At 41.8% G+C, this 24,610-nt stretch overlaps 1 protein-coding gene across 1 annotated transcript in view; it reads right to left on the reverse strand.

Moving 5' to 3' along the window:
• The window catches only part of SLCO5A1 (solute carrier organic anion transporter family member 5A1), a 99,552-nt gene that overhangs the window by 57,607 nt on the left and 17,335 nt on the right, over window positions 1-24,610 (reverse strand). Inside the window, exon 3 of the mRNA XM_081111594.1 lies at window positions 3,000-3,132. Coding sequence (XP_080967720.1) covers window positions 3,000-3,132 — 133 coding nt within the window. The remainder of the gene's footprint in view (window positions 1-2,999; window positions 3,133-24,610) is intronic.

Consider the following 24,610-nt stretch of genomic DNA (forward strand, 5'->3'; position numbering starts at 1 on the left):
TTCCACCTTAAAAAATAATAATAAAGTAAAAAATAAATTTCCACCTTTGCTATACAAAAAAATAAACAAACAAACTCCTTTGGAGTCATCAAAATCAATAAGCCAACATACAAAATGAACCTAACAAAATGCCTGACCCGTCAGCAATCAATTTAGAGTAGCTCATTTTGTTTGTTTGCATGTGGATCTGCACGCAGGCTCCCACACCCCCAGCCAGAGCCACTGCCTTAAAATTATACGCAAACATTAAAGATGCACTCATAGTAATCCAGAGTGAGAGTAAATACAGAAGAAGGGGAAGAATTAAAGTGAGTAAACAGTATAAATGTTTGGGGACATTCCTAAGCAGAGCAAAGCAGCCTACATTCCTCATGATCCACAGTAACAAATCGTTGTTAGCACACGACATAATGGTGGTGCTAAAGAGAACCCTGAGAAAGGGCGGCTAGGACAAGAGGGTGCGCATCACGTGTTGGGAAAACAAACATAAACAAGAGTCAAAATTGAAAAGCCAGGGTTCTTAAGTCTTTTTTATGAGCCATTCCTCAGAGCAGACTGTTCACTAAAAGGGTCAGTGAAGTATATTGACTAAGACCTCCACCCTGACTCAGTTTATCCCAGCTCTCGCCGACTCTGAGGTTTGGGGGGAGTTATTCAAATCACGGAGCATCAGTTTTCCTTGTGGTTGTTGTAAGGCTTAAATGAAAAGTGTGTAAAGCTCTCAGTATAATGCTTGACACAGAGAAAGCGCCTAATAAATGTTAGCATTATTCATTTATTCATTCCTTCACTCTTTCAGCATTTATTTATTGAAAAATATATCATTGTGCTAGGCATGGGATAAAATAACATTGTGTCAAATAACTATGTCTTTGCTCAAGGTGGAAGTCTTACAAACAGGGCTACTCAATAAACAAAATTCATTTTTAAATTTCTATACTGAGGAATTTTATCATTTGTAGAACTAATAATGGGCCATTCAAATGAATAAAACTACTTGAACATTGATGAAATACAAAGGAATGAATAGTAACTAAAACCTCATATAGCAAGAACTATTTAGAGCTCTACATACATAGACTCATTCATGCCTCACAACAACCCGGTGAAGTAGGTACTGTAACTATTTCCCATTTTATGGGTTTAAAAAACAATAGCAACTGAGACACAGAGAAGTTGAGTAACCTCCCCAAGGTCACACAGCTATTCAGCACCCAGGGGACTGTGGGTTTAAAGTATGGGTTCACTCTTAATCACTCCACTTTGCAAACAATTGGGTTGATGTCTACTAGGAAACTTTCTAAAGACGGCATAAAGCACTGGAAAGCTGAAAGTTCCTGCTGCCTTCTTTCTCTCAGCTCTCTCGTTCGTCCTCTCTCACCACCAGATGTCCCCTACTGCTCTTCATATGAACATCTACACAGAACACAGATCATACATTGCATGTTGATAAAAATGGTTTAATAATCTAGTTTTCTGAGAACAAAACAAAAAGGCTCTTATTCTGATTTATTTCAAAACTGCAAACAAAACAGTGGTTGAGACCAAAACTTTCGCTATCAGTCAAGCACTGAAAACTCCTGTGTTATTCCCCTCATGCTGACAAGGGAACTTCCTTTTGTATAATTTCAAAATTCTACCAAGCCAGGCTCATCTAGCCCTTAGCACTTCCATCTTCAGAGAGCATTACTTATGAAAATTAGAAGTGTTCTGTAACCTAATTAATAGTTTTAACTGCTTTGAAAATAAATAGTGTGAAGCATTATTCCCACATACCTCAGAGTTATGAGGTTATTATCTTGTAATGAAGCACAGAGCACAGTTCTCTAAGAAATTCTTTAGAAACTAATTACTTGACACTCATGTCTGATACTGCAGTATTCTCCTTGGTATAAAATGAACATTTCTCATCAACGTACACCTATTACTAATGCATGTCAAATGAATCTAGGACAATACTTTTTGGTGCTTACAATCATGAAAAAAGAACTCACGTCCAAGTGGAGGGCTGTGAAGGACTTGAACAAATGCCTGGGTATCTGAATAAATAAGTGGAGTCCTCATTCTCTAAGCCCTCAACATGACTTACGTGACAAGACAGCTAAGGGTTTGCAAGTGAGCGAGTAATAACTCTCCAGCACCCACGGGGAACAAACTACTCCCAAGTGAAAGGATTCACTGCATGTGACGATGGGAAAGTCGAGCTAGATTTCTGGGCAGTGGGTTGACAAAGCACAAACACAATATAATAAGAAAGTGGGGAGGGGCGACTTTAAAGGCACAGAAAAGATCATGAAAGCTTTGATTCAAGGGCACAGGAAAGTCCCAACACAGCCATATCACCCTTATCCTCCATTCTGCTATTAAGGAACCAACAGTCTCTATCCTGAAAAATGGGGATTAAGCTGCTATTCCCAAACCGTCTGTATCAGTTTCCTATTGCTGCTATAAGAAATTACACAAATGTATTATCTTATAGTCCGGGAGGTCAGACGTCTAAAATGGGTTGGCAAGGCTGCGTTCCTCCAGGAGGCTCTCGGAAGCACCTACCTCTTTGCCTGTCCAGCTTCCAGAGCCCACCTTCGCTCCGTGGCCCGTGGTCCCTTCCTCCCTCTTCAAAGCACATGACGCCAGCCTCTGCCTCAGTCACCATGTCATCTTTCCTTACTCTGACCTCCCTGCCTCCTTCTCCTCCTTATAAAGACCCTTGCGATTATACTGGGTCCACCAGGATCATCCAGGATATTCCCCCATCTCAAGATCCTTAACTTAACCACATCTACAAAGTCCCCTTTGCCAGGAAAAGGTGGCACATTCCTAAATCTGGGGATTGGGACATAGATAACTTTGAGGGATTATCAGTTTGCCTACTGCCCCCTCCTCGGTGACTTTCGGCTGTTTTTCATATTCCCCCGGGGAAGTTTTTATGTCAACTACAAGGGTACTGTGACTCATCGTTAATCATAAGTGAAATGAAAAATTTAGTGAACAGTCCTTACCAGTTTCCAATGAAACGAGGGTCACTCTGGTCAAGTTGGACAGGATTTCTGGGATCAACATAAAAACCAATGAGAAGTCCACCTAATAAGTATCCCGCGGCAGGACCAAGAGCTCCCATGACATACATGATGGCTGAGAAGACAGAAGGGGAAACGTGAAATGCAGCGGCATGTCCTGACGCTCCAGTCGTCTGATTCCAGTCAGACCACGCAGACGTCGCAGTTCAATCCCGCTAACGACTTCCAAACAGACGGTGAAAAGATTCACTCTTCAGAGAACTGTAGAGATTGTGTCTATGTTGACATTGGGGTTTCAAATCATGTCCTTTATTTAACGGTTGCCTGTTGTACTGTTAGAGCACGCAAATCATTTGAAGAACTTTTTGGTTGATTTTATTTTTTAATATAAGTGCTCAGGACATACCCCAGACCCACACAGTTTACATTTCTGAAAGTACAAACATGAGTGGTTAATGAGGTGGTCATTGAATAACCAAGAGAGCTGAAACCGGTTTGGCTCAGTGGATAGAGCGTCAGCCTGCGGACTCAAGGGTCCCGGGTTCGATTCCTGTCAAGGGCATGTGCCTGGGTTGCGGGCACATCCCCAGTGGGAGATGTGCAGGAGGCAGCTGATTGATGTTTCTCTCTCATCGATGTTTCTAGCTCTCTCCCTTCCTCTCTGTAAAAAATCAATAAAATATATCTTTTTTTTAAAAAAGATGGGCTTTAAAAAAAAAAAAAAAAAAAAAAAGAATAACCGAGAGAATATAATAGGTAGTCTCAACAGTAAGAAAAAGGGGGGAAAGTAGATGTCATTTGTCACAGCTAGAAGATTCTAACAGGTTAAGGGAATTCAAGGCCAGATTTTGCCATGAAGGTGGATTCAGTTGGATTGGCAAACCTTCTGAATCACCCTCAAATCACTCATATTTTCAAATCACCACTTTAGAATCAAAGATCTCACAATGAGTTTGGCTTACTGTTAACTGAGGAATCGTACTTAGAGATTACTAAATCTCTTTAAATGGCCTGAGTTAGAACCCAAGCGGAAAGCACCAACCCACAGCTGAATTAGAAAATAACTTTTGAAGCACATGTCCGAACGGGCAGGGGCTGGGGTCTTACTGTCAGTAGATCAGAAAGGTTTCATCCTATTCAAAAAATTTCGCCATTAGCCTTGCCAGTGTGGCTCAGTGGTTGAGTGTTGACCTATGAACTGGAAGGTCACGGTTCAATTCCTGGTCAGGGCACATGCCCGGATTGCAGGCTTGATCTCCAGTGTGGAGCATGCAGGAGGCAGCCAATCAATGATTCTCTCTCATCATTGATGTTTCTATCTCTCTCTCCCTCTCCGAGATCAATAAAAATATATTTTTAAAATTTTTCACCATCAATATGGGCTTATAGCAAAAAGTAGCAAGTCCGTTGTCCATTCTTTATATTGTTTTCATGCTGTGATTTAAAAATTTTAAGTAAATAGTATTTCCCCAACTTTTAAATTTTGAGGTAGGGTATGAAATGCCTTGAAAGTCATAGAGAAATCTAGCCACACTCCAAACCCAGTGTTTGTCCTGACAAAACCCAGTTACTCGGGGTCGAATCAATCAACACTTTTCAGGAATGATAAACTCAGGTGCTACATGCTTCTCACTTCTAGCGCCATCATGCATTTTAATCGCTGAAGAAATGAGTGGTTTGCCATATCCTTTCAACAAAACTTTATTCACCAAAAGCAAACTGGAATAATCAGAATAGCTGCACCTGAATAAACATTGAATAATCCTGTCCCTGCTGTTACTTAAGAGCTACAGACAGCACCTTAGCACCTGCTCTCGCTTCTCACACAACGCAGTAGAGAGCGCGCAGTGTTTGTTTATTTTACAGAATCACCTGCTTGTAGCAATAAGACGTCAGGTTCTTGCACTTCTCCATCTGTGCGTGGAAATGCGGCCTGGAGGAGGCACACCTCAAGAGGCCAGCGTTCTTTCGGGAGCCTGCTTTTCATCAAGTAAAACTCGTTTCGATAAATATCATCTTAGCCTCCCTGTCTACAGCCTAAAACGGAACTCAAGAAAGGCCTTTTCCAGACCCAGGCATTCCCGTATGCATGTGAAGATAAAAATGTATGCTTACACCTCCAGGCAAACCAGCACCACGTACAGCTTAAAACTGTAATGAGGCCAAAATGTGACATAAATCATCTTCCCAAAATAATGCCTCTGGCACAAAAGAGACTTCCTACAGACCCAGGTGAGAAGGGGGCACTTCTGCCAAACGGTTTGTGCCTGGGGCACTGGGCACAGGTCTCCCAGCACCAGGAAGCCCGTGTGGCTGTGCTGGCAAGACCCGCAGTCACCCGCTGACGGGGAACCCACCTTAACTACGTCATGAGGCGCGGATGGAGCTTTGAAAAATTCAGCTGTGTCATCAGAAAAACATCTTCAGCCCTGACCGGTTTGGCTCAGTGGATAGAGCGTCAGCCTGCGGACTCAAGGGTCCCAGGTTCGATTCCGGTCAAGGGCATGTACCTGGGTTGCGGGCACATCCCCAGTGGGAGGTGTGCAGGAGGCAGCTGATCGATGTTTCTCTCTCATCGATGTTTCTAGCTCTCTATTTCTCTCCCTCTCTGTAAAAAACCAATAAAATATATTTTAAAAAAGAAAAGAAAAACATCTTCATTATAAGCCCAACAGTATCATTCTCATTAACAGAAATAAATATATACATGTATGTATACCTATAGAACTTTACTATATATAATTATATGTGTGTTATATATAGGTTATATTCCTATATGTATAGCTATATAACTATACTATATGCTACCATATATACTGTACATACTATATACAGCATATAGTATAGTAACTATACTATATGTTACTATGTTCTATGTGTGTTTTATACTTACATGTATATTAATGTATATGTGTATATATACACATGGCACCCCACCCCTCACCCCCTTGCTCTTTGTCACCCTACCTGCTAGAGTTGGCACTATGGCACACAACACCATCCCACATGACATTTGTTTATTTGCTTATTGTCTGTCTCTCACACTGGAATGTCATTTCCATGAGAACAAGGACTTTTTTCCCACTGGTGCCATGTCCACGCCTAAGCAGTGCTGACCATAAGCACTAACAAATGTTGGTGCATAGAGAAGGGATGAAGACATGGACTTCAATCTCGAGTGAAGTAACAAAAGCCGTCGAAGTGGATCCGTCCTTGCAACAGTGCCTCAAAGAGCCATCCATGGGCGCCTGCCCCCTAGACCCCTGGGCTGCCCTGTCCCTGTGAGCCACCTTCCTCCTCCTGCCCCATGAAGTCCTCGGTTTGGCAGAGTTGGTTTCTGTGCTTTAGCCACAGAGCCTGAACTCCTACCCAGGCCACTCCAGGCCTGGCTGTTACTGCCAGGCTGTCCCTGGGCCACCACCCTCCCCAGTGGGTTTCCAGAGTTCTCAGAGTCTCTCTGGAACTGGCCCAGGTTTGCGGGACCCTCATTTGAACTTGGCCTCTAATTTATCGGACTCTGTTTCCATGTTGTGCCCCACCTCCCACTCTTCCCTGCTCACTGCCCGCTTCCTCCTGGCCCTCCTGGCTCAGACCCACAGGGCACAGAGTGCTGCTGGGAACTGATGCTGACAGGGGTGGGGGTCACATGAAAAAGTTGAGCTCGGGCTCAGGACCGGGGATCGCACCCAGGACGGGTGTGCCAAGCGACGTGTCACATGCTTGCCTAAGGTCCTCAAATGACCATTCAACCCAGGCTGGGCCGCAGTGAGCACAGGTCGCTCTCCTGAATATGTTTGGTGTCACGGCCACTGCAGATGAAAAGAGGACACGCCAAGCCGCCCACATGCCGCTGGGAAAGGACAGCAGCGGGGACGCCAGCTCCCACTCAGCTTGCATAATTCCTTGAAAATTAGCCAAGGTACTTGAGAGCATCACATTTAGAGAATTCTTCCCTCCCTCATTCTTTCCACTCACGAGCACAGACAGAGAGGACACCTTTGATCTCAGTTATTTTGAGCAGCCATTTTTTTTCTTTTAAGTGATTCAGTCATTTTGACACAGACCTGCCAGCCGAAGGACAGCTGCCTGCGCTCTGTCACGTTGCTAAAACATCCAGAGAGCATCTGAGGTTCCAGATGAGACGGGAAATGGTTCTTTAGGTTCAAAGTATGTTTTCCTCACTACCATAGTGAGCAATAGTTGGTTTAAACTCACTCTCTTCCTCTAGAAATACTTTCAAAGTAATTTGTACTCTAAAAGGGAACAACCAAGTACATATATAAGCAGCCGGTTGCACTTTATTCCTATCTGGGGCATGGGAGAGGGGAGGGCTTAATGAGCTGTGCCTTTAAGACATCACATTTGATCACCTGTGAGTGACTGTTGTCTATAAACTTAATCCGGTCCTCAAGAAGAACCACAAAGACAGCTATCATGAAGGCATAAATATATATATGTATATATATATATGTCAAATTTTTAAAAATTACATTTTGGGGCAATAATATGTTTTAGTAACATTAAGTATGGATTCCCAATGCAAGAAATAATCAAAACATTAATGAATCCATGAGAAAATAACTTCACTAGTTATCAAAAAAATAGAAGCCACAAACAATGAAATACAAATCTAACCAAATAAATTAGCACCAGAGTTATAAATTTGGGACAAGCTTTTGGGCAGCAGCTCACCATATATATCATGATGACATTTCTCACTGCATTATGTATATACAAAAATAGAAACAATATTAATAATATTTTGAGGCATAATGCAAGTATTAATTTTAATGTTTAAGAAGAGTTTTTATGCCTTCAGGAAATACTCATATTTATTTTTACTTTTTAAAATATACTTCTATTGATTTCAGAGAGAAAGGGAAAGGGAGGAACAGAAACATCCATGATGAGAGAGAATCACTGATTGGCTACTTCCGGCAAGCCCCCCACTGGGGATTGAGCCCACAACCCAGGCACGTGCCCTTGACTGGAATCAAACCTAGGACCCTTCAATCTACAAGCTGACAGCTCTATCCACTGAGCCAAACCAGCTAGGGCAGAAATACTCATTTTAAAAAGTTAAGTCCATTTTTCCATTATTGGCAATTTCTCAAAGATTCGACTTATCTATATATATAAAAGCCTAATATGCAAATTGTCCCCTTGGGAGTTCCACCAGAAGACCGGGAGTTCGATTGCTCACTATGATGTGCACTGACCACCAGGGGGCAGCACAGAATGAAGGCAGGCACCAATCGGCCCTGATCTCTGGCCAGGCCTAGGGACCCTACCCATGTATGAATTTCGTGCACCAGGCCTCTAGTAAGAGTATAAGCCCCAAGTAATATTTTAGTGGAACTATAATTCACTATGAAATAAAATGACATCACAACTATTGTTTATTGATGTTCTTCCAGAAACTACAATAGGTACTTAACATCTTTTGTGCCATTCAACACTAACAGCTTTATGGGTAGAAAATATATTATCCTTCCCAATTTACAGATGAGAAAGCTGAGCCCTGAGATTACCAATTACCAGTAAGGGGAAGAGCCAAAATTAGAACTTGGCTCTGTCTGATACCGAAGCATTTCTGTTTATGGACACATGTCTCTAAAATACAAAAAAAAGCAAACAAAGTTTAATTAGAAGATGTAGGTCTCTACCGCTAAAGAAATTAGTCCCATAAGAGCTGAAAAATCTCGAAATATTTTGTGAATTGCTAGTAGCAGGAGTCTTAAAAGCATTCTAAATGAAACAGAAGCTCATTTTTCATCTCCAGCATCATCACTAATTGGCTGCCATATGATGGCAGAGAAATGCACATTAACTAAAAACCACATTCCAAATATGTTGTATGACTCTTACTTCAATAATTACCGTGAAGACGCAGAGGAGTGTACCAGCTGCTAAGAGCAGATTAAATGTGTCTCCTGGGAAAGGTAAGTCATGCCAGGAAACACCTTCCAGGTAAACAAGCGGAGGTATGACACTCCAGTTTGCTTTCCAGGCATTCGCAGAAGCATGAGTTCCATAGGAAAGAGCCAAGTCCAGAGCAAACTTAGGCACAAGTGGAAAAAAGTCATGTGCAAATGTCCCTACACACGTTGGCATCGTCATGGCCTTCCATGCAATTTTGCAGACAGTAAAGGGATACAAACTTTTAAGACATGTTTTATATTACCCCCTTCTTTCTATCAGTCCACTGGAGTTAGCTCTAATACAATCTGAGTGCTTACACTCACTGTAAAGCTTATTCTTATGTTCAGAAAAGTGTTAGCTGTCAAAGTCTATAGTAACTGACAGAACTATTGCTAAAAGGTAACACTAGAGGCCTGGCCGGTGTGGCTCAGTTGGTTGGGCATCATCCCGTGCACCAAAAGGTTGTCTTTTTGATTCTCATTCAGGACACATGCCAGGGTTGCAGACTTGATTCCTGGTTTGATCAATGTTACCCTCTCACATCGATGTTTCTCTCTCTTTCTCTCTCCCTCTCTATTCCTCTCTTTCTAAAAATCAATAAAAATATTTTTTAAAAAATAAAGGATAACACTGGGAATCCTATATAATAAAAGCCTAATATGCAAATCGAACAAATGGCAGAACAACCAGTTGTTATGAAGTGCACTGACCACCAGGGGGCAGAAGCTCAACGCAGGAGCTGCCCCCTGGTGGTCAGTGTGCTCCCACAGGGGAGCACCGCTCAGCCAGAAGCCCTGAGCCAGGCTCACCGCTGGCGAGTGCAGCAGCAGTGGTGGGAGCCTCTCCCGCCTCCATGGCAGCGCTAAGGATGTCCCACTGCCATCAGTCAGACATCCCCCGAGGGCTACCGGACTGTGAGAGGGCACAGGCCGGGCTGAGAGACGCCCCAACCCCTGCTAGTGCACAAGTTTCATGCACCAGGACTATAGTTTCTTTTATATATAATTATAATTATTATACTATACTAAATGCCTTTATATGTATTTTCCCACTCAATCTTCACAACAACCTTATGTGGTAGTGCTATTATTATCCTAATTTAAGGCACTTTCCTTTGTAACCACCTCATTGATAAAAGAAGAGAATCAATTCATCTGAATTAAAAACAAATAATCTCTGACTCTGTTATATAACAATAACAAAGGTGATTTATAAATACAAGCAATTTTACTAAGTTAATATACCTAACTGCTTTGTGTTTCTTCTAACACTTTCACTTGGAGTAAGAATAAATTCTCATTAGGGGGGATAAATGGTGATGGGCAGAGATTTGACTTGGGGTGGTGAACACACAATACAATGTATAGATGATGTGTTGTAGAATTTTGCACCTGAAACCTGTGTGATTTGTTAACCAGTGTCAACCCAATAAATTCAATACAAAGGGGGGCAAAGGAAAGCGGATCTAGAGTAGACTTTTATGAGGAGGAAATATGGCAAGTGATCAATCTAAAACAAGGTATTTTATTTTAAATAAAAAGTAATGCTCAATGTCCCAGGGGCAATTATGATTCAACTTGATGTTTGAGTGGTTCATAAGAGCACTGGCTTCAGCATCAGATGTCTGTAACTATCAGGGACTGGCTCCATGGTCTTAGACAAGATACTTAATCCTGCTAGACAGGCTTCCTCATCTATAAATAGAGAACCATAATCTATCTACTTCCAAGAGCTATTGAGGGAATAAATGAGATAATGCACATAAAAGCTTTAACACTTACTAAGTGCTCAGTCAATGTCAGCTATAACAATTAACATCATTACTTCTATTATTATATCTCACTTAATCGTTGAAGTTATGATTCTGAGATAATACAAGAGTTTAAAATATCTTCAAATCACAAAAGGATGATGATGATATATTCAGTATCATTTTAGTGTTAAATGTATTTACTGAAGTCTTTAAATAGGGAATTCACATAGCTGGTTATCAGATAATCAGAATATTCAATTACTCAAAACACCTTATCCTCTAATGAGTCATCAATCAATAGTTACTTGTTGAAGTTATACTTATGAAACAGCTGGTGTTAAATATTAAGAGTGATATACGTGTGAACTTAAAAAAAATTAATGAACAGACAAAATAAAAACTAACTCAAAGATACAAACAACAAACTGATGGTTCTCAGATGGGAGGAAGGTTGGGAGACTGGGTGAAAAAGGTGAAGGGTTAAGAAGTACAGATTGGTAGAACAAAATAGTCATGGGGATGCAAAGTACAGCATAGGGAGTAGAGTTAATAATATTGTAATAACTATGTCTGGGGTCAAGTGGGCACTAGGCTTATTTGGGGATTGCTTTGTAAACTATATTATCTAACCACTATGTTGCACACCTAAAATTAATAACCCAGTGTACAGTGTGTCAACTGTAACTGAAAATATTTTTCATTGTAAATATTATTTGTGATAAAAAGGGCCATGTTCCTTCCTATAAAGGGTTTGTGAGGAACTCTTTCTTGAGAAACAAAATACACAAGAAAAGATAACTACCAAAATAAGACACTCTATGATAAGGGCTAAACGGCGGTTCCAATAGGGTTTGAGAAGACTTGAGGAGCGAGAGAAACGGGAGAAGAAATCTAGTACTTTAAGTGCCTCTCTGTGCTTTTTAAACACAGTACTTAATTCTCCCAACAAAATTACTGAGCAGTAAATTTAACGAGTTCCCACCTGACAGAAGGATTCTGACCTTTGAAAGTTAAGGAATATACCCAAGTCACAAACCTAGTAAGTGGCAGATTCAAGACCAAGACCGTCAGACTCCAGAGTCCAAACATTTATACTTTATACCCACCCATGGCCTCCTGGGTGATTTGAATGAAATTTCACTTTCCACAACAAATATCAAAATCAAACAATGAAAAAAAAAACTCATTAGTGTTCTCCCAGTAGAAAGATATTAATGTATGCAACTGCCCAATAATACAGAAGAGATCTCAACCCTAAGTCCCACTCTTTAATAAGAAAATCCTGAATTGCCCTACTGGTTTGGCTCAGTGGATAGAGCATCAGCCTGCGGACTAAAGGATCCCAGATTCAATTCCAGTCAAGGGCACATGCCCTGGTGCAGGCTCGATCCCAGTAGGGGCCGTGCAGGAGGCAGCCCATCAATGATTCCGTCTCATCATTGATGTTTCTATCTCTCTCCCTTCCCTTCCTCTCTGAAATCAATAAAAATATATATTTAGGAAAAAAAATCCTGAATTGTCATAGGAGCTACTATAATTTTCAGAGCAAAGTTATTAAAGATGTTTTCATAAATTTGCTATGTTAAGTTTTCAAATTTACTCACAAATTTACTCAAGTTCTCAAGGACATTTCTAGAGTAATCTCATCACTTACAGAGCATTAATTCTGCAACCTGCTGACTAGACATAATATAGCTATTATGTAATATTTAATAGTTCAAAATGTGAAGTTAATATTTTTCTGAAAATACCAAAGGAACTAGTATATAAAAATGTCAACTGTGATCAGAAAAAAATGGCTCTGAATACTGTCTAATTCTCTTATACTCCTTTTAAGAGTTCTACATTTTGTATCAGGGATGGCCTGAATAAATAATATCATTTGCTATGAGGCAATTCTTTTTTATATTTTAGCTCATTGTCTATGATACAGATTTATCAGTCTTTTGAAGCCCAGCCAATCCTTCAATTTTCAGCTACTATCAGAAAGTTTCACCAATTGGCAAATGTGGTAAGCCAGGGGGAGCGGGGGGGAGGGGGGGAGGGGGGGAAGCAGGTACTTCCTATGAGCATTTTTTTAAATTTTTTTTTATTGATTTTTAGAGAGAGAGGAAGAGAGAGGGAGAGAAAGAGAAACATTGATGTGAGAGCAAAACATCAACCAGTGGCTACTGGTTCTGTTTTTCTGGAATGCCCTAACACAGATTTGCTTCAGATATCTAACTTCTTTATGCCCCGTAATGATTATGACTGAGGTGTAACCACCACTATCCTGAAAGAAGCCATTCGCTGCATAGACAGCCCCAGCCACCAGCATGTGCATTTGCTTATGGGGCACTGTAATTCACCCAGGTTGTCCGTATGAGATAAAAACATGAACTTGGGTCCACAATCCCTGAGCCTAAACTCAAGGCTGAATGTGTCTTGGAATTAAGAATTTATTACCTTTTACAAATTTAAAAGGATGAATGATGCCACATACTATATAACTCCCCCAGTGGAATATGGAACTGTGCTCCAAAATCAACCACACTATTGCTACTGCAAAAAAATGAATGAATATTCATACTAAGTATGATTTAAAAACCAGCTCCCTATCAGATCAGGCCTAATTCTGCCATCAAATGGGTTGCAAAACTAACTATGGGATTTCAGAGTGATTAATAGAATGTAAAATTAATAGGAGAAGAGTAGTAGCAGTAGAAAATGTTTGCAGTTGTTATTCTGAGAGCTGGCATCTGAGAACGGATGTCAGGCACCAGCCATGGGTCCTCAAGAGGGTATTTTACTCAACCAGTTAAAATAACACCCAGGAAGGGGGGGGGGGGGAATAGAACACGGTAAAGAGGGGATAAATGGTGATGGAAGGAGACTTAGGGTGGTGAACACACAATACAATGTACAGATGACAGATTATGGAATTGTATACCTGAAACCTATAGAAGTTTATTAACCAATGTCACCCCAATCAATTCAATAAAAAAGTAAAATAAAATAAATAAATAAATAAATAAGTAAGTAAATAAATAAAACACCTCCCTAAATGGTGAACTAAGCCCAAATTGTTATTAGCCCTGTATTTGACCAGCCTTCACTTTTTGAACATGAGTTCTATCCTTCTGATTACAGGATTTAATATGATAAGGCCTGCAGAGTAAGTCAAGAGGCAGGTGTTTTTTTAAAATCACCTAACTTCAGGGGGGGGGGGGGTCAATCAGGGAAAAAGGAGACATATGTAATACTTTAAACAATAAAAAAAATCATCTAACTTCACATTATTTCAGGAGGTTTAAAAAGCCATGGAATCAACCCTTAGGTTATTCACCAGTTCTGCTCCTTTGACCAAAATTATATGTTGACAATCATCCCTCTGGGGAAGCTTTGCTTCTTCAGTGAATTTCTGTATGCTTAGCCCATAATTATGAAACCTGTGCTTACTCTAATGGCCGCCACGGGAAAAAATTTGATTTAAAAAAATAATAAAAGGCCGTGAAAGGGCTCCGAGTGTTCCTATTGAGTTGGATAGTAAATTGCTGAGTCCAAAACCAGCATAGAGACCTGTGCAAGTCTCACTCCTGTCCTAGGCCATGGTCACTAGAAGCAGCATAAGTGATCCAAGTTCCTCCCTGTGTGCTCCACTCCACATCTACCCTAGTAATTCGGGTTAGTTCTCATCCAAACGCTGCCAGCTCAGCGTGAAATTGCCAGCCCACATTATATCTTGTGGGATTTGTTTATAAACATGATATTCCAAGAGTCACAAACATTATAATATATGAGACTAGAGTGATGCTAACAACCCCTTACACCTCCCGTGAACAGTTCACTCTAACAACCTTAGTATAAACTGATTACACATGCAATTATCATTTTTATTATTCATTTAAACAGTGAACCATATATTATAATAACATAATGCATGATCGTTTTATTATTTAAATAAGATGCTTCCCTACTGTGCATCTTAATTACAGAACAAAGGCAGCATGCCAACCAAAACCATAGTCTTAGTACAATCTAAAATTATCGTCTCACGAATATGTAAGTCTTTGCTATAGCAAATGACTTAATTGGGTTCCCCCAGAAGCGGACCCTAACAGCTCTTCCCAAAAGCGGCCTGAGGGGACCTCTGAAAATGGTTCGCTATTCACTTGACCCAGAAAACCCACAAAACAATGCAAATCAAGAGGTTCAAATCTTCATGTTCACTTTCAGGACACTGGTGCCACTGCCCAGGCCATCAAGGGTATGACATCCGAAAAGCCACAAGCATCTGAAGGATGTCACTTTACAGAAGGAATGTTTGTCATTTGTCGTTACAAGGGTGGAGTTGGTAGGTGTGCCCAGGCCAGACAGCGGGATGGTAATAAGGCCAGTGGCCCAAAAAGAGTGTTGAATCCCTTGCTGCATGTGCTTAAAAATGTAGAGAGTAGTGCTGGACTTAAGGGTTTAGGTGTAGATTCTCTGGTCACTGAGCACATCCAGATGAACAAAGCTCCCCAGGCGTAGCGCAGAACTCACAGAGCTCCTGGGAGGATGAAGCCAAACCTGAGGTCTGCCTGCCACACTGATGAGAGGATCTTACTGCAAAAGAGCAGACTGTTCCTAAACCAGAAGAGGAGGCTGCAAGAAGAAAAAGATATCCCAGAAGAAATCAAAGAAACAAAACTTATGGTCCAGGAGTAATTCCGCATCAAATAAATGCTAAATAAAAGTAAAAAATAAAAAGCAGACCATAAGACAGGGATTTGAATTAAGTAGTTTAGTATGATCATGGAATACATTCATACTGAATTTAGGGACACCAAACAGTGTGAATCCATCTAAATACTATGTCTCTGACAATTTCTCTCTCTCTCTCTCTCTCTCTCTCTCTCTCTCTCTCTCTCTCTCTCTCTCTCTCTCTCTCTCTCCCTCTCTCGTCTCTGTCTCCTCCATACCACTCCCTCTAAAAATCAATGGAAAAAATATCCTCTAGTGAGGATTAACAACAAAAATGAATAAATAATGCTATAATCAACAAATTAATGGCCTTTTCTAATCAGTAAATTGCAGGAAGCTTGAAAATATTGATCTGACCATTAAAAAAAAGCTCAGACTATCAGGATAAACAACACTATAAGTAGCAAAGTCAAAAATAAAGACAAAAAGGGAAATATCTAAATTGACATTCTCTTTTCTTTTTTTTAAAGCAGACTTTTTTCCCTAGCATCTATTTTTATTAAATATTAAGAATAAATGAAGTCATCAATCAATATATTTTATATCACCCATCTTCTGCAGAACCCTGGGAGTTAAAAAATGTGAGCACCCTCAGAAACACTACAATTAAGTTGGGAAAAGGAGATAAGCACATGAAATATTAAAAGACACAAAGATTAATATCATTTCAGTACAAAAAAATTGGGAGCCGGAGTGTGATTAATTGCCAATGAACAGAGAAGGGCCACTGCAATTTACAAAGGCCAAAATGTGAACACTTTGGACAAGGATATATTTAAGCAAACTCTTCAAGGATGAGTAAAATATAGGCATAAAGGAGACAGGTGAAGGTGAAGACACTCATTACAAAATATGGTAGGAAATGACCATAAATCAGGTAAAGATGGAATATTTGGGAGAGCAGGGAAAAGAGCAAATGTTGAGAATCTTCTGTATCAATCAAGGAAATTGGATTGTATCCTCAGTAACCTGAGAAGCCCCTCAACGTGTTTGGGCAAAGGAGTGACACAATCAAAAGGGACATTAGTGTGGCATCAGGATGTAAGGACCAAAGGAGACAATGGACAAGAAAACCCAGGAGTCCGGGCATGACGTGGTAAGGACCTGAACCAGGCTGGGCCAAGGGACAGTGGTGTGAGAGACATTTAGGACAAAGAATTTATAAACTCTACGAAACCAAAAGATTCACTGGTCTCCACAACACGTGGCCAAGAGAAGGACCATTAACAAAAATTAAAAATTAAGGCGGAAAGCTGATTTCAGAGCAGATGAGAACTCAACAGAAATAAATCACAGAACAGTGAGACCAAAAATCATAGGATGTGGTGTGAATATTGACATATATTCTTTTAAAAAATAATCATAGTAAATATACTATTTTAAGTAGTGTTTTTCTAATTATAAAGCAACTCAAGTTCACTGCAAATTTGATACTAAAGAAAAGAACCCAAAACATAAAAATCAGAGTCCTGCTTACCCAAAGATGACTACTTGAACATTGTGTCTATCCTGTCAGTCTTTTACTAATGTCAAAAATAATAACAAGCCCTAACCGGTTTGGCTCAGTGGATAGAGCGTCGGCCTGTGGACTGAAGAGTCCTGGGTTCGATTCCGGTCGGGGGCATGTGCCTTGGTTGTGGGCACATTCCCAATGGGAGGTGTGTGGGAGGCAGCTGATCGATGTTTCTAACTCTCTGTCCCTCTCCCTTTCTCTCTGTGGAAAATCAATAAAATATATTTTTTAAAAAAATAATAACAAAACAATAAAGAACTTAAAAAATAACAAGAGGGGCCAAAACTGGTTTGGCTCAGTGGATAGAGCATCTGCCTGCAGACTGGGGGGGGGGTCCTAGGTTCGATTCCGGTCAAGGGCATGTACCTGGGTTGCGGGCACATCCCCAGTGGGGGATGTGCAGGAGGCGGCTGATGGATGTTTCTCTCTCATCGATGTTTCTGACTCTCTATCTCTCTCCCTTCCTCTCTGTAAAAAATCAATAAAATATATTTTTTTTTAAAAAATAACAAGAGGGGAAGGGAGGAGGCAGAGAGGGGGAAAATGGCTAAGATTTATTGACTGCCTAGTATGTTCCAAGTGCTAGACTAATCTCTTAACATACATTAATTAAGTTATCTATATATATAAAAGCCAAGAGACCAGAACTCCAGAACAATTGGAACGATTGGAACAATTGGTTGCTTTGATGCGCAGCACTGTGTCCTGATAGGTTCCCCCCACCTCAATCTGGGGCAAGGCGGGCCAGCCAACCTCCCACAGCCCCTCCCCCCTGGATGGCCTGGCCCCAATTGGGGCGGGCCGGCCAGACTCGACCCATGCACAAATTCATGCACCTGGCCTCTAGTTCTTTATAACAACCCTATGAGATAGGTATAATTCTTATTTCTTTCTGCTGATAGAGAAACTAGAGCCCAGAGAGCTCAAGAAACCTCCCCAAAGTAACAAAGCGTTGGTCTCTGAGCCCAGGCAACTCAGCCTGACCCGGGATCTTAACCACCATGTAGCAGTATATTGCCTCTTGCACTGTGTGCTTATATAATGCATAGCAATTTGAACACATATAATAGAACCTACACTCATTCATTCATTTTTTTAACCAAGTCTTTAAACTTAGCTGCTCACATGAACAACAGAATTCCTTAGGAAATATCCATTTGAGGGGGAGGCAGGCTGCCAACTGGCATCTTTTCTTTAAAATAATTATTTTCCCAGTGGCTGTTGTTCCTTCAGTCTCTAGGGGTGAGGCCCAGGAACCTGGATTTGAGAAAGCCCTCCAGGTGATTCTGATGCTCACTAAAGCTGGATAACCACTGGTCTAGATTATCCTTAAGATAAATTACACCTAGGAAATTCTAGAATTCTATTATTTGTAAGCAAGTCCCTTAAGGTGCTTTACGCACTTTACAGGGCAATGGACTAATGTCTCAAGTTCCCTTAGCACCTTAGAATTACATCTGGCAGCATACTGCTTTTCCCTACAATGGAAATAAAGCCCAATTAACACACAATGTTCTCCCTGAGAATTGTTTAATTTAATAGCTACCCCAACACATTGGAGGGCCATTTTACTGTATGCTGTAACTTAGAAAAATCAGTTACCCTAGAATAATTAAAGCTCTCACTAACAAAGAGTAGGTTCCTCAAAATGAGAAACACACACAGAGAGAAAGACTTTCTCATCATGAATTAATCCCTTGACTATATTCCCAGTGACAACACAGGAAACCCAAATGAGTTTTTAATACTGAGAAACAGTCCAGAGGATGATTTGTACACTCTCATTTTCATCTATTTTCACTTCCTCTTAACTGAATATGAACAATGGGCAATTTTTCATAGAAGTTTTACTAGAGGATACCGAATCAAGCTAGCATTATTGGATCAACAAGTCTGCGGTATAAACATCACTCACAAATCACAGCACCTTCTAGGCCAGTGATGGCGAACCTATGACACGCGTGTCAGAGGTGACACACGAACTCATTTTTTCGGTTGATTTTTCTTTGTTAAATGGCATTTAAATATATAAAATAAATATCAAAAATATACATCTTTGTTTTACTATGGTAGCAAATATCAAAAAAATTCTATACGTGACACGGCACCAGAGTTAAGTTAGGGTTTTTCAAAATGCTGACACGCCGAGCTCAAAAGGTTCGCCATCACTGATCTAGGCCTCCCACAGTCCGGCCCAAACACGCCGTCGTGCTCATCAAGGAAGGCTCTCGGTTCCTGCCAAACTGACACTAACAAGCTCCACGCGGCGCCCTCCCCACTTCCCCATCTTCTGTTTCCATCATACCCTCTCACCCTCTTTGGCCCAGCCCAATCCTGCCCTGCACTCAAGGTGGACTCCTACGCATGCCACGCCTACCATCCCAGGCCAAAAGGCTATCTCCCTCTTGGGCGTTGGACAGCATCCAATGACAGGGACTGCACTGCCATCAGCTGATGTGTTTCATCTCCTCTTATCATCTCCAGTGTCAGTGAAAGAAGACCGGGACTTACACATTTCTGCACGCTCCCTCACCTGTTCTCTCCCAAACCTGCCATCTGGCACTGTGGGCTTGTCCCTTGGTTTCAGGGGTACCCACAGGTCTCGCTACAAGACCATCCTATGCCTCTCAAGGGATCCCACCAGCCAGGTGAGTCCCCCACACCTCCTCACCTCCCTGTCGGGGAGAAGGAGAAAGGAGGAAGCAGCCGGGAAGGAATCCTGACATACAGGAATCTTGCTACAGGAAAGGGGGGTGGTTATAAGATAGTGCTTCCTTGTGACGCAGGTCAGAGACCAGGGTAGATGATATCCCTGGGGTATATGTGAGTTTTTTATTGTCCTCTGGGAGTAGACATTAGAATTCACAAGAGAAGATGTAGGATAAAACCAGGCCTGGACGCAAGGCAATTTTGTTAGGATCTGAAATCTATCCCTTAGAAATCAATCAGCATCTTGTCTTTTCGGAGTTTATTTCCCTGTCGTTCTCTGTGTTTGTGGACGTCTTTTACAAACTGCAGCCTGGTTTAAAGAAAACCAGGGAAGGGGTTGTCTGTTCCATAGTTGTTAGCACGTGGGGCGGGAGGCTACCAGCCCACTCCTAGGCCTCAGGATGAGCGTGGAAATGAGGCAGAAACAGAAGTGACGCAGCCTCAGGGGGAGGTGAACAGGAGTGTCAGTCCTATTCGTCAGCTACTCACCCCACCTGAAGGCCCTCCTGTCAGAGAAACATGGACGTTCCCGGGTTCTCCCGCGTAAAGGCCAGGGTGAGCCCTCACCGTCACAGGTGCTTCATAAAGATAAATTCATGTGTTAACGCCCGCTCACCAAAAAACAGCCAGCGTCCTCAAGCTTTGGTGGTCCTAAAGGCAGCCATCGCCGGGCGTAAGAGGTGACTTGGAGCTCACCCCGAGACACCTAAGAATCGCTACTCAGACCATTCTCCGCTTAAGGACCAGCTATGCTCCAAGGGAATACTTGCCACTGGCCATACCTACAGCCACTAAACTCCACTGGACTGCTGGTATGAACCTCATACAATATAGCTTGGAGCACAGAAAAGACACAAAACATTTAACAGCCTCTCACTGGTAAATCCCAGTGGCTACTCTGTGCTCTCAAACATGCTGCTACTGGCTTCCCCAAAACCCCAGGAGGGAGAGAGAGAGGAGAAACAGGCCCCCAGTTCCTTCTGACTCAAGGATCCCAACATCAGAGCTAGTACTAATTCCATACTTCAAACTACTTGATTATATTAAATGTGTGTTAAAATACATTGCAGTTAAATTAAAACGAGGCAGAGGGCAGAAGCACAATGAATGCTGCTGTGAGGACTCCCCAGGCTTACTTTCCTAGAATTCTGGGTGTTTCCAATAGGTACAGCTGCAAAAAGCATTCAGATTTCCAAAACAACCCCCCACCGTCTGCTGAACATTATTTACCAGAATTCCAATGTAGGTCCGCAAGCAGAGCTCCCTTCCCCGACTTAAACAGAATCCAGAAGCTCCCCACCCCCCGCCCCATATAACACACCTGCTGGGAACTGGGACCAGCTCCACAACAGTGATGGGGAAGGCCAGACCGTTGTATCACAGAAGCTTCAGGAAGGTGGAGAATGAGGTAGAAACTACACACAGCAATGGGAGCAACATATAAGACCAGGCCGTGGCCTTTCCTTGGAAATTGTTGTTTCTGACCAGGATCTATCCTGGACAGTAGTGTCCCAGGATCATCTGGGAAGCTTTTTGAAAGTACAGATTCAAGGACGTGACCATAGATAGTCCTACTAACGCAGAACCCTCTGCACAGGTGTCTCTAGGAAGCTACACTTTTATGATGATCAGAGATATTTAGAAAGCCCATTCTGCCCAATGTTCATTGGGTAGAATTATTTACACTATTTACAACAGCCAAGACATGGAAGCAACCCAAGTGCCCCTCCACAGACAAGTGATAAAAAAAAAAACTATGGAATATTACTTGGCCATAAAGAAGAATGAAATCTTACCATTTGCATCGGCGTAGATGAACCTAGAGCAGAGGTTCTCAACCCTCTGGCCCTTTAAATACAGTTCCTCATGTTGCGACCTCAACCATAAAATTATTTTCATTGCTACTTCATAACTGTAATGTTGCTACTGTTATGAATCGTAATGTAAATATCTGATATGCAGGATGGTCTTAGGCGACCCCTGTGAAAGTGTCAAAGGGGTCGCAAACCACAGGTTGAGAAACGCTGACCTAGAGGGTATTATGCTCAGTGAAATGTCAGAGAAAGACAAATATGATTTCACTTATATGGGAATCTAAAGAACAAAATAAATAAATACAATGGGGGGGGGTAAGAAGGCCATTCCAAGGTTTTTGATATCAGAATTATGAACTGATGTTCCATTTTCCATGTCAGTTCTCAAGTGTCCGTCAAGCCTTTGCTTATACATGGCTTCCTCTGAGGATCTTATTTAAATACCTTTCCCAAATGCAGTTCCATGTGGGCTCCTTACGGCACTTAGCATGATTTGTAATTACTGGCCCTTGACTTGTATATTATCTGTCCTCCCCAGTAGACTAAGTTCCACGAAGGCAGTCCTGTTTCCTGTCATACCTCAGCATCCAGCACAGAGCGTATGTCCATGAGCCTTTGATGCGTGAGAGGACATTGTCTTCAGCTCTCTCGTTTCATCTTATTGCCACGTGTATCATAGAGGTAGAGGACAAGTCATTATTGGCCAGTGAATGAGATAAATCAGAACAGCTGGGTGGCTCAAGATCACAGGGTGATTAAGTGGCGAGACCAGACCGCATCTAACACCAAGGTTCAAGCTTCAAGTTGCAGCCAACTCCTTTCCAGTCTCCCATGCTGCCTCCCTTCAGCAAATATCAAAGTTTATTAATATCCAACTGACGGAAGAGATGGTGCCTGTGTCTCAAAGCTTTATATTTATTTGTACGGCAGGCAATTGTACATCTCAGAAGCATAAGCCACCGGGAGCTTATGTGGAAATGAAATGATTACTAGCACTCAAATGAAAATCACAGATGATGCCAAATAAAAAGAAGAAGAAAACTCAAAAAGGGGAGAGGCACTCTTTGGCCCGATTCTGTGACTGGTGGAGAATAAATATCTGGTGTTAGAGTATACATGTGTGAGATTTTAATGGATGGATATGCTCCTAAAAGCTACAAACAAGGTACTAGTAAAAAACACCTCCTTGTATAGTAAGAAATTCACCTTCCCACCTGAAAAAAAGTAAGTATTCTAAGTTTTTATTTTTGCACATCAATTTTTCTTAAAGCAAGGCAGCCTATGGGTTCAAAACTGAGCCAGCATAATCTGAAACCAACTCATTACAGAAAATGTGCAGTAATCAGCATGTACTTTTTAGCCTAACTCAGATAGAGTAACAATTTACCTTTTAGGTATGAAAGAATATCAACCTCAACGAGGAAAAGGAATACTTCTTTTTTAACCTAAATACAATTGCCAATGAAACATGTGAACCCTTTGTTTGGCACACAAATTTGAAACAACAACAACAAAAAACACACACACAAAGAAACAAGCCATCTATCAAAACACAGTAAAATATGCTAAGAAGAAACTCTGAAAAGACCTGGAATCACGTCAGTCATTTAAAACCAGCTGGGTCAGAACACTGACACACTCTGCCTTAGCAGGACTACTTAGAAGAAGATGATGATTCTAATTACCATATCACCACTAGTATGCCAAGTTAATTATAATTATTGTTATACATTTTCCATGTACTGCCATAGTGTATATGACCTGAAGTGGAAAGGGTTGGGGGGAGGGAGGAGAGAAGAGAGAGGAGGGATTTTGTGTTTTGTTTTAGTGTTTGTTCTTTGCAATGGGGATGGGTGGGCATTGCTCCTATCCCCTGCCTTCTGGAGGGTCAGTGAGTAAGGAACCTCATTTGCAAGTTGACAGGACAAGATGAGAGCAGTGCATTATGGGACAAAGCTGTGGTAATTGACTCACACATAACTCATGGTCATGAGCTTCCTTAACACTGGGCTGTGTCTAACCCAGTGAGTTCACCAGCCACAGACACCAGCTAGCCCCTATGGCAGTGGTTCTCAACCTTGGCTGCACATTAGAATCACCTGGGAATCTTTTTAAAATCCTGATTTCTGGGCCTCATCCTCCGGAAGTTCTGTTTCTTTGTGACTAATGTTGTGGCCTCACCCCATAACAAAGAAACAGAACTTCCGGAGGATGAGGCCCCAAAATCAGGATTTTAAAAAGATTCCCAGGTGATTCTAACGTGCAGCCAAGGCTGAGAACCACTGCCCTACGGAGACTGAGAGCTGTATACAGCCAAGCACTGTGTGGCTTTAAGGTGGGAATTCAGGCCAGGACAAGGGAAACCCAGTGCCCCAGACCCCAAGAACGTTCTGAGAGCTGAGCAGGCGGTCCAGAACCGGCCAGCTGCCAGAAAGAGCGAATAGAGAGCAAAACTCAGCATTGGAGGAAACGTCCACTGGAACCCACAGGGACTGGGTGGGGAGAAGAAAACGAAGTCCGGGGCAATGAACATGAATGGGAGGTGCTAGGGCAGAGCAAGCTGGTTGAGAATTTGGAGTGGAAGTGGAGCCTGTGGACTTTTTCTGAGACATTGGACAGATATAACTATAGGTAGCCAGAAGCCTTAAAAGTGGAGACAGAGGGCCCAGCTGGTGTAGCATATTTCTGGAAGACAGTAAGAAGCAAGGGCTGAGATGTAGCTATTTCTTTCACTCACTATGTTTTTTTCCCCTTCACCCCCAGCTCTAACACACACACACACACACACACACACACACACACACACACACACAGACTGTGTGTCCTCTATGAGAGAATTTGACCAAAGCCCATTTCTGTAGTTCCCTGGCATTCGCTCCCTGCCCCTTCACATCCTCTTTCCCACCTCCCCTTCTGCAATAACCACATGAGCCAAAACAAAAGTGAACTACCCGTGAGAGTCATAGGTCCACTCCAGGAACCACAGAATGCTCTCGGGTTACCAGAACTTGCTGGTTAGAGACCTGAGCAGAGAGTGTTAAGTCTAGAATAGGACAGAAAAAGCATAAAGATAGCCCATGAGCATAGCTATGGTCCTTAGCATCTGAAGGTGATTATAGCCAACAGCTCCCATCATAATTATCAGAAGCCCATAGCAAGC

The sequence above is a fragment of the Myotis nattereri genome (genome assembly GCF_964212035.1).
Source record: "Myotis nattereri genome assembly, chromosome: 17".
Lineage (NCBI taxonomy): Eukaryota > Metazoa > Chordata > Mammalia > Chiroptera > Vespertilionidae > Myotis > Myotis nattereri.